Source organism: Pan troglodytes, chromosome X (assembly GCF_028858775.2).
Source record: "Pan troglodytes isolate AG18354 chromosome X, NHGRI_mPanTro3-v2.0_pri, whole genome shotgun sequence".
NCBI classification, from domain to species: Eukaryota; Metazoa; Chordata; class Mammalia; order Primates; family Hominidae; genus Pan; species Pan troglodytes.
In genome coordinates this window covers 138,512,082-138,527,413 of record NC_072421.2, presented here as the reverse complement: position 1 = coordinate 138,527,413, position 15,332 = coordinate 138,512,082, and the positions used below count along the sequence as shown (strand labels likewise).

Genomic DNA, 15,332 nt, shown 5'->3' with positions numbered 1-15,332 from the left:
TGCATTGAACATTTTGTTTTAGAATTGGCTTTTCAATCATTTCATTACAAGCAATGCTTTCCTGCCGTTTACTTACTCCTACATCTACTATCTTCTTTTGTATTGTGCTTTGTGTTTTACAGAACATTTACTCTTTATAAAGCATATATTTCTAACCTAGGAAAATATCAAATGGAAAGGGGATGGGAATACCTTCGATATGTGCATTCAGCAGAACTATGTGCTGCCGGGTACAGTTGCGTGAACATATACACATCTCCACTTCCTGTGAGATAAAAGTTTAAGAAGGAAATTTTCTTTAGGAATCAGTCCTCCCCCAGGCCTTATTTACAATGTCTGGCTTACTGTCCACCTGTGGGTGTGTCCACCAACCCTACAGGACCTCATATCCCTCCCTTCTCAAATGCCTACCTCTTCCCTTCCCTTCCCCCCCACCACCATCAGAAAACAGGCAGAGATATGCACAGCCATCAGCTTCTCAAACTTTATTTTCATTGCCCAAGTTTTAGGGCTGCAGCCTGTTGCTACTTTTCAGGTATTTCAGTCGTTATTTCTATGAATTCCTCCTCCTCCATTTGGAGGGTGTTGATTCGGTTCTCTCGGGCGTGGTCATTCACCAGTTCCTGTGCAGATGTTATTTTAACGTTCCTCCTGTAGGAAAGCACTATTGTGGTCGAGGACTCAGATGTTTTGAGTTTTTTAGGAGCAGGTTGTGGGTGTGAGTCCCCACTTTGGGTCTCCGGCATCTGTTAAGAAAACAGGGAGAGGCCAGGAGGACATTATTTTGGGTGAACAGGATAGAGACTGGATAGCAAGGGGGGCTTTATGAGAAGAAGGAATGCAGGTTGAGGAAGGGGTTTGATCCAGAGAAGAACAAGGTTGAACCACAGAGTAGAGATCTATGGGAAAGAAGAAGAAGAGGAGCGTGGGTAGGGTCATCTGTTAGTCCAAACTGCACCATTTTGTAAGTTCTTTGCTATTTTGCAGACCTTGGTCAAAGTGAAACATCCCATGGGGGTTCAGGCCATGAGAAACATCCTGCCTAACCACCTGTCCGCAAGGCGGACAAAGGCCCAACTAAAGAAAGATCCCTATCATATCTTGCTTGGCAATGTTCTAAGGAACACCACAATGATATTCCACCAGAAAAAGGGCCAAACCACCTGATCATAAGAACATCTTATCAATATCCTGCCGGGCAGCAAGCCATACTGCCCAGGCTCCTCCCACCCCTACCTACAAGCACCCCAGCCTGTAAGTGGCGGTGGGCTCTGGCATTAAGCGGGTCCCCCACTTCCACAATTGTCTGCAATATTCCTGTGTTGTTGTTTGAGCCGCCCCCGCTCTGTGTGTCTTTCTTTCACCCTCGCCTTCGCTTCAAAACCTAACAATCTTACCGCCTCGTTGGCCTCGTTGGAATCACAGGGGGCGCTTCTCTTCACCCCAGTGGTACTGGATTTTTCGTCCATTGTATATATTAGTTTGTCAATGTCTGCGGGAGGCTTTGTAGCTTTTGAATCTTCGCAGTGGCCCAGAGCTCTTGCCCTCCCTATATATACCCTCCTGGTGACAAGGCAAAGCCACACCCTTGAGCTTTGTTTGATCATACAGGCAGTGTCCCAGCCAATGGCAGCCCTAGGGTGGCTTCACATCACAAAGCCCCACTGCTGACCACTCCCTGGGCTTGCGGGCGAGGGGTGACAGGGGTGTAGAGCAAACCAAATGCTGTTGTTGTTTCAGCATCCCCTGAAGATGCATCCCAAACCGATCTGCTGCCGCTCCTCGTTTCTCCATGTTTAATGTTCATGGTTCACATGGAAGTCAGAGGATGATTCCTTCAAGCCCTTCCCCACAGCCATTTCTATGAAGTGATTCATTCTTTTGTCTTCCAGCCCTCACCATGACTTAGTATTTCGATGTCTCACCTCAAATCCCCCAAGCTAGTGTGGCTACATTTATTTATTGGCGGAGATGTGAATTATCCCATTTCCCTCCTACAGTTCCTTCACATGCACCTCGAAGACCATTTACTTTTGGGCTACTGCCAGGCAAATTTCAACCCATGTTCTTTTACCCAATGTCCATGTAGTTCTTTTAAGTTTCCTATCTCCAATCTGAAATAATGGCCTTCAGTCTGTCAAAAGTTTAGTGAATCAACATTCTTTACCGTGTATCCTAGTCTTGTTTCAAATCAGGGGTGTATATTTTTTTCTGTTTTTGAAATGGAGTTTCACTCTTGTTGCCCAGGCTGGAGTGCAATGGCATGATGTCAGCTCACTGCAACCTCTGCCTCCTGGGTTTAAGTGATTCTCTGGCTCAGCCTCCTGAGTAGCTGGGATTACAGGCCTGTGCCACCACACCCGGCTAATTTTTGTATTTTTAGGAGAGACGGGGGGTCTCACCATCTTGGCCAAGCTGGTCTTGAACTCCTGACCTCGTGATCCACCCGCCTTGGCCTCCAAAGTGCTGGGATTACAGGCGTGAGCCACCACCCCCAGCCAGGACGGCCATTATTAAAACCACCATTGACAAGGAAATTTTGGTTACTTCTGTAGCATACAACAATTTAACATAAAATTTATAATTAATAACATACACAAGTTATTTCAGAAGTATAAGAGTTTCCCATAATTTTGGAGCACATATCACTGACATTTCTATAAATAGAGCCCAAAGAAAGTCAAACACCATTTTATATTTGACGATGCTTCTTGTATGATTTTTATACCAAATAAGACCAATATGTCTCTTTTGGACTTCAGAGGACTCATATCAAAAAATTAAGGAGGAATGAAGTTAGAATTTGACTTTGGAAAGTTCGTCAAAGATAAAAAGTTTAAAATGCTTGATATCACGAAATAGGGTCATGGGTCATTGTAAAGTAAGTCATTCATTTAACCAAAGCAGTAACTCAAAGATTTCAAAAAAAAAAAAAAAAAAATAGTGAAAATCTTTATTCTTTGAGAGAGGAGGCTTAATATCCCAAACAATAAGCCCTAATTAAAAACAGGATGCGGCAAATTAAATTTGTTTTTTTGAAATTTTATAATAAAAGTTTAATCATCTTGAGTATAAAATACAATTCCTACAAACCTTGTAACCTTCATCATTTTGCATGAAGGAGTGAGTTAATGCTCCAAGAAAGCCTTGTTAAACTGACAGAGCAACCTAGATACTGGTTTTGCTTTAGTTTGCCTTTGATATTAATGGTTCATTCCTAGAGAAACTGAGCTACTTTTCTCTTAATATCAGCCCTTACAATCTCACATGCCCACCTCTTCCACAATAGTCCTTGGGCCTTGAGGAGTTGAATAGTTTTAATTTCTGGCCCTGCATCTCATGAACGCAGTTTACTTTGATTAGCATCTTCTACTGGGCCTGAAGATAAGGCTGTAATTGCTGTCAGTGTTTAAGATATAGCAGAACTTGGTGTCCTTTTTAGACCCAGAAGTCAAAGCCCTATAGCTCAATGGCACAAGGACTTTAAAAGCACATACAGAAAGTTACACAGATGGAAGAAAACACTTTTTTAGACCTTGAAGAAAAAATTTTTGGCCTGTCATAGTGGCTCATGCCTGTAATCCTAGCACTTTGGGAGGCTGAAGTAGGTGGATCACTTGAGGTCAGAAGTTCGAGACCAGCCTGGCCAACACGGTGAAACCCTGTCTCTACTACAAATAGAAAAATTAGCCGGGCGTGGTGGCAGGAGAATTGCTTGAACCTGGAAGGGGGAGGTTGCAGTGAGCCAAGATTGTGCCACTGCACTCTCAGCCTGTGTGACAGAGTGAGACCCCACCTCAAAAAAAAAAAAAAAAAAAGAAAAAAAAACATTTTTAGCATCAGGCCACAACAAACAGAACACAAGAGAAAAAAAGAAAAAACTTATATGAGCTGAAAATGAGTTGAGAGAGAGAGTTATTATTTTGCACCTTTTAAAAGAGGAGAGTAAACCGAAAATGGTGAGATGTGATAAAAGTTAAACTTTGGGTTTAAAAAATTAAAATCTTTTAATTTATTAAGAGTAAATCAACTCCTTAAGAAAATTTTCTTGTTCTGATGAATTTTTGTAGTGTTTTTTAAATATCATAAGCTAAATCTGGAAAGACTATTATAAATAATTTCCCTTTAATTATAGACAACTTTATACAAATCATTTATGACAGGTTGGACTTTCTGTTTTATCCCTTCCTCTTTCTTTATTCCTTTGAGATACAGTCTTGCTCCATCGCCCAGGCTAGAGTCGTGCAGTGGCGCCATCTCGGCTCCCTGCAACCTCCGCCTCCCATGTACAAGCAATTCTCCTGCCTCAGCCTCCGGAGTAGCTGGGGCTACAGGCACGTGCCACCACACCTGGCTAATTTTTGTATTTTTAGTAGAGACAGGGATTTGCCACGTTGGCCAGGCTGGTCTCGAACTCCTGACCTCAGGTGATCCATCCACCTCGGCCTCCCAAAATGCTGGAATTAACAAGCATGAGCAACCATGCCCAGGCTTCCTTTTTCTTAAATAACCAGTTATTTTATTTTAGAACAAAAATTTACCATGCCACCATGCCCAGGCTTCCTTTTTCTTAAATAACCAGTTATTTTATTTTAGAACAAAAATTTACCATACAAGATTCTTTCTCAGATAAAATTATTTTCCTTTTAACCTTTTGTGCCAAAAATGCCTGTTCATAACTTCCTTCACATTGTTTTTATTCACTGATTACCTAATTTCATAAATAACTTTTAAATAAGCTTCGAATTAGACAAAAAGTATTTTCCTTTAAGATCACATTTCTTTTTTACAGAAAAATGTTATCCTATAATTAAAAAAATTGGAAATGACCCATACGTGTAATAAATATCTATTATTTAGCTTAATATAACTTTAGATTTTAAATTATATGACAAGATAATCTACAAGAACTTATTCTGCTACATTTGTGAAATTAATTAATTTTCTAATAGTTTACCCAGATTACTTATGAAAACTGTAATAGTTACCATTTAAAGTTATGTCCTTGTTAACCATTTTTATAACCTGTGAATTTCAGGTTGTCCTGAGTAAGAACATTAAGGTTAGATAAAGGGTCGTTTTTTTGTTTGTTTGTTTGTTTGTTTTTGTTTTTTTTGGCAATAACTCAGGATTTAGCTATTTTCATTAACCAAACTATTAAATTCCTGACTTACTAAATTTTACATAAAGAAAGATAATTCTTATTTGAGCTGCATTCATAGCTTTAGAACCCTTATGCCAAATGTTGACATCTATCAGAGATAAATAATGTATGTTGAGAATTCCAAAGCCATTTCTAATTCAATTTCACTAAAATTTTTTAAACCAGCTTGTTTATTGAAGATTTGCTTAAGTCACATGAACTTGAAAAAGCATTTGGCTTAAAGTCTATTTTTCTGAAAAGCATTAGATCTAAGTGCCTTTGTTAAGCCAATTAATTAGAGCTCTTTTCTACATTTTTAGTAGTGAAATGTCATATCCATGACACATAAATACATAGATGTATTAGACATGTAGATAGAAGTAGATCTTATAAATTCCTAAGGCCTTTATTTTTTCCTCGTATTTTAGATTTACAATTTCTTCATAACCTATTTTATTGCCCTAGGCAATTGTCAGCTAGATAGCCCTAAATGTGCATATTAAAGGAACCCTTAGGTAAAAAAAATCAGATAGTGAAATTTGCATCTCAAAGCACAGAGAGAAAGAGTCTGGTGATGTTAGAGGGAGATTAAAGATGGATGCCAAATCAAACACAAAATTGTAGAAATATATTATAGGATTGTATAAGGAGACCAGTTGTATTTAGATAGGTACCACCTGTCTTTTAACTGGATCTCTGAGCTCTGGGCAGAGCCCACATTGAATCCTAGGTCTCCAAAAAGGGAGAATTACTATGAGGCTACACCAAGTGATGCTTTTACAATGTCCTTTTTTTTTTTTTTTTTTTTTAACAAAGACATTTCTAAGTGTTCAAGCTACTTTCTTCCTTAAAAATCCAAGAATAAACTAATAACAGTTTTAGTCAAAAAATCAAGTAACACAATACAAAAGCAAGCAGCTTAAGATCTGAGATGAACTTGTCTGTTTACACTCTTGGGAAAAATAGAGGTTTCTCCCCAAAAGGGAGTGTGGCATCTTCTCCATTTTCTTTAAGGAATGCAGGCAATTATAAACTATTTTACGTCCCTCATGCAACAGAGGGTAGCAAAATAAAGGAGAGACAGCAGAAGTAAATGAAGAAAACAGAATGTCATCGTCTGAGAAGAAAAAAAAAACTTTTGCTCAAAAAAGACAAGGTCCTAGGAGAGAAGATGTAGAAAGTAGTAAAGTTTCTCTTCAAAACTCATCTTGGTTTAAAAATAAAATAATAGACACTATAAATAATAGCTCCTTACTCTAAAGCCTCCTCTCAACTACTAGTTCTTACACTTGAGCCCAGTTAGTTGCTTTGGCTTACTCAGGCATGTCTGGACAGGCGCAGGCAAGTCTTAGCTCATAGCTTATGCCCCTTCCTTTTTTGAAATGTTAATTGCTTCCTTAAACCTTTAGTAAGCAACTTCTTTTTCTTCTTTGTTCTCCCTTGCCCTTACCTGTTTAGGAAAGTTTTAGGTTATTAGCAGATTTGGTATCAGTTGAAGACTGTGGGGTCCAGCTCCAGCCAATGGATGCAGGACGGAGCAGTAAGGCTGACCCAAATACGTAAATGATAAATATGTCTGCTTTTCCTTTGTTCAAGTTTGCTGTCACGATTGTTCGATCTGCGAGGGGCACCCTTTCTGCAGAAAGTAAAGATTGCCTTGCTGAGAGATCCTTTGTCTTTTCTTCATGGCACCGATTATCTGTTTCTAACAGAGGAAAAAATAAAGGCCTTTTAATACAAATGCACACATGCACACACACACACACACACACACACACACACACCTCAGATGTTAGCTTTTAATTAAGCTGACTTTTAACCCTTGAGCTCCTTTAAAAAAATCTTTCTGAATCTCATTACCATATTTTAGCTAGGAAAAATTGCTGATGTTTCAAAAGAAACAAGTATCAAACCAGAAAGGGCTTGATTTAGGAAGCAAACCCAGGCTGTTGTGGGAAAAAAAGAAGGCAGAACCTTAGCTATGAAACTGCAGCACGGGGCAACAGCGTTGCTCTTTCAGTTTGGCCTGGATAGCAAAAAAGTGGCCTTGCTATGTACATAAAGCCCCTTAAGTACTCAAAATCAAAAATCTTTATTGTTTTTTCTTTTGCTGACCATTTTTCCTCCCAAGCCCTCCCCACCTTTTGTGGAAATTTAGCCACTTCAGAGGCCTTGTTCCTCATAATTTGGAACTTTCCTTTAGATTTGATCAAGTTGGATAGTTTCCCAATGAAGAAAGAAAGACCAAAACAACAAAAACAGAAACAAACAACGGCAAAAAAAAAAAAAAAAAAAAAAAAAGTTAAGCAAAAACACAAAGTATCACAAAATTTATATGATTACTGAGCACTCTAACGGTAAGGAGAAATTAAGACCAGCTTGTTGTTAATCTTAACTTTAGACAAGACAAAACCCCTATTGAGCTACTTACCTAGTGATGGGTCTCAGGCTGAAGACTGCTGTCTATTACCCTAGAAGCAGGAAAAAACTCAGATTCATCTTCCGTGCTGGGAGCAAGGTCAAACTCCATAAAGGAATTACCTGCCTTCCATTGTCATGGAAGCAGGAGAACTTGCCTTCCTTGTTGAAAGCAGGTAAATCTTCAGAAAAGGAGTTGTGCAGGAAAATAAAGTTTAGATTGCAACCAAATTTTTGGAGATCAGGGATTCTTTGGAGGGGTGGCTTTCAGGCCTCAGCAAATTGTCCTATTGGTTTTAACCATGAAGATAGCTCAAGCTGGTACCAAGTACCAGTAGAAGATTTGTGAAAGGTCAGGGGCACCTACACTCAGAATCCCTCTGTGGTTACCCAAATGTGAACCCCAAATATCTGAGACAGGTCTCAGTCAATTTTGAAAATTAATTTTGCCAAGGTTAAGGATGCACCCATGACGCAGCCTCAGGAAGTCCTGATGGTACAGACAGGAGACAAGGAAATACTGGGTAGGAGAGGGTGGTTCCCCAGCAAAAGTGCCACCCTGAAGCCTGGAAACCCATGGCCCTAAATGGGAACAGGCATTCCTGTTTTCATGACTAAAAGTTGCCTTTGGACCCGTATCCTGTACCTATATAAACCCCAAACCCTAGGCTCCATGAGCACACGAGCAGAGGAACAGAAGAGCAGAAGAATGGCAGAGAAGGAGAGAAGAGAAGGAGCATCTGAACATTGAGAGGAGTTCAGCTGGGGACAGCAAATCTCCAGGGAAAGATCATCTTCTCACTCTGTCTCCCTTTCAGCTCTCCATCCATCCCACTGAGAGCCACCCTGACCACTCAATAAAACCTCCACATTCACCATCCTTCAAATCCATGTGAGACCTGATTTTTCCTGGATGCTGGACAAGAGTTTGGGATACAGAAAGCTGTCACACTGGCTTTCTGCCCTTGTGAAAAGGCAGAGGGTCCATTAAGCTGTTTAACACTTAAGCCATCCGTGGATGGCAAAGCTAAAAGAGCACACTGTAATATACACCCACTTGGGCTTTGGGCTTCACAGGCACCCACCCCTGGATGCTGCCATGGGTCTAGAGCCCAGGAGTGCTTGCCCCAGCTTCTGCACCTGCCTGTCTGTGTGTTCCCTTTCCCATGAGGGGTTTGAACATGCATGGCAGCCAGAGGAGCCACACGCCTTTCGCACATCTTGAGAGGGAGATGAGGGAACCCTCCCATTTCACTGAGACATGTGCCCAGTGTGCTCATGGGTACAGTTTGCTTTTATACATTTTAGGGAGACATGAGACACCAATCAGTATGTGTAAGATGTACATTGGTTTAGTCCAGTAAGACCCGACAACTCGAAGTGGGGGTTTCCAGGTTAGAAGTAGATAAAAGACAAAAGATTGCATTATTTTGAGTCTTTGTCAGCCATCCAGTGAATACACAATTTAGCCTGGCTCAGTGAATCTGTATTTTTCATAAACAATAGGGAAGAGGAAGCAATCAGATATGCATTTGTCTCAGGTGAGCCTCAGAGGGATGACTTTGAATAGAGTGAGAGGTTCGTCTACCCTAAGCAGTTCCCAGCTCGGCTTTTCCCTTTAGCTCAGTGATTTAGGGCCCCCAAGATTTATTTTCCTTTTACAAAGAATATTTCATCCAGGCCAAAGTAAGGCCCAGAAAAGAGAATAGGCAAAGCCATCTAGGATACAGGGAGCAGGACATGGAAAGGCAGAGAGGGCAAACAGTGCAATGTGTTTCTGAAAGAGTAAAGATCTTAAACTGGCAGGAGCAAGAAAACCTGCAGCACATAGGTATGATGGAAGTTAGGGCTGCAATAGTAGGTAGGGCCAAAATGCGAAAGGCCTAGGACTTACTTTCCACAATGAGGAACTAGTATTTGTGTTTTCGCACGAGACTGACTCACAAGACTCACAAGGCTGTTTAGAAGGAGACAATACTGAATGAGAAAACAGAAGACTGTTGTATGTGGCCCAGGTGAAATGTTATGCAGATCTAAATTAAAGTATGATTCAGAGTCAAACCCCTTTATAATCCTGTTTTTCTGAGACAATGTGTTCTGAATTGAGAACTACTGAAGTTATTAAATGTTATATTTGGTATTCAATACTTGGTAGTCAACACATTTGATAGTTGTCATTAGCCCATATGCTAAAACAAATGCTGTAATGCAACTGTGTCACATTTAGTGCAAGTCAGAAACAAAATGAGAAAGAAATGTTAAGTAAAAATAATCCAAATAATTTTTATAAACTTTTATTTAAAAGCATAGATCATATCATATTCCCAACATTAAGAAATAGTATTGCATTCATTACTACTAGGCCTTCCCGCCACCCACCGTTCCATTATCTGTTACCATGGAGATGGTTAGCTAATTCATTTCATTCTTCTCTACACCGTTTAACACATATTTTAAAAATTTTATTGAGAGATCACTGATTAATTTCCAACAGTCTATGAAATGAAAATGGACAAAACTTCCCTATTTTGATTAAACTGTTGGCCAAATAAAAATGCTTGAGCATGTACCACACTAATCAAAATTTTAAGACTGTCATTATGAAGTATTTTTCAACACAAAAATACGAAAATTATTGCTTTAAGAGTAGATTCCACAATATTTTGTATATAATTGTATGGGAATGACTGTTAGAAGTATTAAGATAAGGAATAGAAAAAGAAAGTTTCCATGCCTGTGTCTGTCAATAGTTGTTTTGTATGTTTAATAACACACTGAACAGGAAAATAATAAAAGCAAGTGAGAAGTAATAACAAAATGAGGCAGTGTCTATGGAGACACGTCAAGTTGTGAGGGGGAGCATTGCTTCAGCCAATTGCTATTGATTGTGTTCAACTGCTGTCTCCTAGCCTAATAGGTAAGCATAGAAAAAAATTATAATTTTAAAAAATAAATTTTAGAATAAGGATAATGGTCCCTGCATTAGAATACAGGTCACTTCATGCCCACTCACATACAAAGTGTTGTTGTAAGAAAACACGCACATACGCACAGATTTATTAAAAGTCAGAAAAATTACATAAAAATGTTTATAGTAGCTTTATTCACAATAGCCAAAAATTGGAAATAGCCCTGGTGTTTAGTAATATGAGAATGAATAAAAAAATCACCGTCATATCCATACAATGGAATACTAAAAGGATGAACTATTGATATTGACCAACAATATGGATACATTTCAAAATCATGCTGAGAGAAATAATTCAGACACAGAAGAGTACATACCCTATGATTCCATCTCTTTGGAGTTCCACAAAAGGCAAAATTAATCTATAGCAGAAAAAAAAAAATCAGAACATTTGTGCCCAGGGGTGGGGGGGTGTAGGTAGAGGAGGTACAGAAGGGGATTGACTAGGAAAAAGGCATGAAAGAACTTTTGGGGACAATGGATATATGTTATATGCTGATAGGGTTAAGATTATACAGAAATATGAATTTTGCAAAAATCAGTAAATTTATGCATTTAATTGTACACACATTTTACATAAAAGTGAAAAAATCAGACATCAAATTCTTAACTACGCATGCTGAAGTATTTAGAAGGAAGTATATTGCTATCTAAAATCCATCAAAAATAAGGGGAATCGAGGCATGGATAAAGGGATGGGCCAGTGTATAGGTATGTGTTAAAATAACTGTAACAAAATGTTAATGGTACAATCTGGGAAATGGGTGTGCCAGTAATTTATTGCTTCATAGTCTCAAGCCCACTCTTCTTGGCCCAATTTTGTGATTCTGCTCTGGACTCTGCAACTAAATCTCTCCTTTGAAATGTGATCCTTGTTGTCTTTCTCTGACAACCGTGGGTCCTGGAAGGTGACTGCAAGCCTGGATGTGAAATAAATAACTTCCTTTTTTTTTTTTTTTCCCTGTTTGTAATTTGTATCTGCAGCAGTGAGTATTTCAGATACAGCTGATTCCTGTAGTGTTCACCACGGTGGCAAGTTGTTCTTGCCTCCAGCAACTTCCTTTTTTACCATAGGGATAAACTTCTTTCATGGTTCTGGGTCATCTTCTTCTTTATCCACAGCAGCTGAAGTCATCCTCCTTTTCACAGTTACGACGTGTCAAATATCTGAATCTCAGCTTGTAGGGAGCTCAGCTTCCTTTTAGTTAGTTTCTTCCTGTTTCAATTTTCCTTCAGGCCTAGGGTGGTAGCCTCATTTTGCAACTTCAACTTCTGATATACATTAGAAATATTTTTTCACCTTTGCTAGTACAAAGAGCACTTACTTTGCAGGGATGTAATATACCACCATCTAATTAAATAAATCAGTTCCCCAACAACAGTCTGAATTTTAGTTACAAGTGTATAAGAACTGTGACTAACTGCGTAAAATATAAGCTTTGCTAGTAGTTCTTCAGTCCACAAGTAACAAATGCATGTTGTTATTACTGACCAATCTTGTCACTTCTTTGAAAATCTGTCAAGGATTGATCACTGCACGTCTGTTATTCAGTTTATGGACACACAATAAAGCATGGTGTTGTGGTGAATCCTTCTTTCCCAGTAATATGAACTTATGTGACATTTTAAAAAATGTGATGTCAACGGAGAAACGGTCAACAAAGATGAAAGTGCTGCAAGGCCATGCATGGTGACTCACGCCTGTAACCTCAGCACTTTCGTAGGCCGAGGCGGGTGGATCATCTGAGATCAGGAGTTCGAGACCAGCCTGGCCAACATGGTGAAACCCTGTCTTTACTAAAAATACAAAATTAGCCAGGTGTAGTGGCACGTGCCTGTAATCCCAGCTACTTGGGAGGCTGAGGCAGGAGAATCGCTTGAACCCGGGAGGTGGAGGTTGCAGTGAGCGGAGATTGCACCATTGCACTCTAGCCTGGGCAACAAGAGCGAAACTCTGTCTCAAGGAAAAAAAAAAAAAAAAAAAAAAGAAAAGAAAAGAAAGAAAAAGAACAAAAATTAATATTGCTATATGTGAAATTAGAAAAAAAAATACATGAAGTTATAGAAGAAATAGCCAACCATGGAAACATTGATACTACTGCCATGCCATTCAAGAGACCCTAGAAATACAGGAATTAAATTATGAACATAAATGTGAAAAGTTGTGACCACAAAAATGAAGATGTTCCAGAGAAAGTGACACCAGCAAAAAAAATAAATACACATTAAAGGAAATCTTGAAGATATTAGACAACGTTGAAAGTGCCAAGGATACAATATTGAAAGATGATGCAAACTTACAAAGGAGCATAGCAATTTGCAAATGCTCTCTCCATAAGAAGGCAAGCACTATTTAAATCATTGTTTATACATTTTTCAAAGAAATAAAATGCTTTGGCCTGGCGCGGTTCCTCACGCCTGTAATCCCAGCACTTTGGGAGGCCGAGGCAGGTGGATCACGAGGTGAGGAGTTCAAGACCAGCTTGGCCAAGATGATGACACCCTGTCTCTACTAAAAATACAAAAATTACCTGGGTGCAGTGGCAGTCTCCTGTAATCCCAGTTACTTGGGAGGCTGAGGCAGGAGAATTGCTTGAACCTGGGCGGCAGATGTTGCAGTGAGCCGAGATCGTGCCACTGCACTCCAGCCTAGGTGATAGAGTGAGACTCCGTCTCAAAAAAAATAAATACATTAAAAAAATAAATAAAATGCTTTAACTCTCCATGTTTCTATTGTTTTAAAGATCAGATTTGCTATTTTTTACTCTGCTATAAATTTATAACAGAAAGTTTTAAAATATTTTGACAAAAAATTATAAATGTCATAGAACAATCATAACTCCTCATATATTAAGATTGTTTTGCATATATTAAGTAAGGCTCGTACTGGCATTTTTATTGCTATCCGCTACTGTAAAAAGTGGGGTATTGCCCATAGTTAATCACCTTTTACTTTGTTATCAATTCTTTCTATTAAACTTACCTGTTGAAAATTCTGATGTGGTTTCTGTTTCTTGACTAGACATTGATGATCAATCAAATATAATTATTCACTGTTAAATTCTTTCGTCTTTGCTATATGTTTGAAAATCTTCAAAATAAAATAATGGAAAAACTCGTACAATCATTACTGTGTTCTATTTCCAGATGAGTCAGAAGAATGAAGAAAAATTATTTTATGCAATGAAAAACAGCAACAAAAATGTTTTAAACAATAAAAACGTGAAGGGTAGTGACTATACCAGCAGAAAATTAACATAGGGATACAGCCTTTTGTCAAACACTTTCAAAAAATGACCGCCAATGGGAAAAAAAATCCTGATATTCTAGTATGAGATAGCAAAAAATTTGACCGAACTATAACCCCACAGAGGTAGTATTAAAGAAAAAAAGTGTTAATAAAAGCCTGAAAATTCTTTCCAATACCCATCCTGTGGTCAAAATTGGACTAAAGGGATGGATGAACAGCCCAGGGAAAAGTCAGGACCGGGCTGGGCGTGGTGGCTCATGCCTGTAATCCCTGCACTTTGGGAGGCTGAGGCAGGTGGATCACCTTAGGTCAGGAGTTCGAGACCAACCTGGCCAACATGATGAAATCTCCGTCTCTACTAAAAATATAAAAAAATTAGCCAGGCATCGTGGTGGGAACCTGTAATCCCAGCTACTCGGGAGGCCTGAGGCAGGAGAATCACCTGAACCCAGGAGGCGGAGGTGGCAGTGAGCTGAGATTGTGCCACTGCACTCCAACATGGGCAACAAGAGCAAAACTCCGTCTCAAAAGAAAAAAAAAAAAAAAGTCAAGACTGAACTCTTGAGAGTAGTAGCCATTGCCTACTGCCTTCAGGAATTCTTCAGTCATCCAGACAAGGGGGAAAAGGCACTTACAAAAGGAAAAGTAGGTATATTAAGCTGGCTTCAGATTTCTCCACAGTAACATTCAACATAAAGTTATCTTGGTAATAAGGAGCTCTTATATAAATTAATTGATGATGAAATCTAACCAGACAAGAGATAACTAAAGAAGTTATGGTAAAAAGAAGTGCAACACTCAATGCAAGAAGAAAAAGCAATGTCTGCAATCCTGAGAGGGTGAAAAATCATGGCATATAATTCTATACCCATTAGTCAAGTTGTCCTTTGCATATAAACACAATCTTCTTCAAGTATGCATGCATTCAAAGGACTCCATGAGTCCTATCTGAAAACATTACTTGGTGATGCCATCAGTTCAACTAACAGATTAATCAAAATATGGAACTTGGAGAAGTTGTGGCCAAAGAACTAATGGCAAGCCCGGAATGTTTTAGAACAGAGAATTAAAATTAAGCAGTCATGGGAGTTAGGATTTTAGAAGTGAATGCTAATAGCTTTGTCAAAATCAAAAAAAACAAAATAACAAGTACTATCTAAATTTTTTTTCCAGAGCTTACAAAACAAAAAAAGCTTGAATAATTATTATTAACTTCAACATTTTTTCCATTTTACTCCGACTTCTTTTTCTTTTACTAAATTCAAGTTATTTTATGTACTCCTTTAAAATTCAAAATAGATACAGTGTAATATCACTTTTATAAAACTACCCAGACATTCAGCCCTTTGTGTATTTACAAAAAGAGGTATATGAAATGATATTCACCAATGTTAATTATTGTTTCCGGGTAATGGGCTTTGAGGTGACTCTCCTACTTTGTTGTACACCTCTGTATTGCTTGATTTTTTAAAAGAAATAACAAACAAGTGTTTACTAAAAAAGTAAATTCATTTGATAAAAAAGAAAACACAGGGATAGGATTGCTAAACCAA

At 38.7% G+C, this 15,332-nt stretch overlaps 1 protein-coding gene across 1 annotated transcript; it reads right to left on the bottom strand.

Moving 5' to 3' along the window:
• Window positions 1-470: 470 nt before the first annotated feature.
• On the bottom strand, window positions 471-1,801 carry SPANX-B (SPANX A/D member 2). The gene is made up of 2 exons (XM_024353138.3): window positions 1,398-1,801; window positions 471-746 (listed from the first exon to the last, which is right to left on the bottom strand). Exons 1-2 carry the CDS (start codon window positions 1,605-1,607, stop codon window positions 525-527), a joined length of 432 nt encoding a protein of 143 aa, XP_024208906.1. The 5' UTR covers window positions 1,608-1,801; the 3' UTR covers window positions 471-524.
• Between the last annotated feature and the right edge of the window lie 13,531 nt (window positions 1,802-15,332).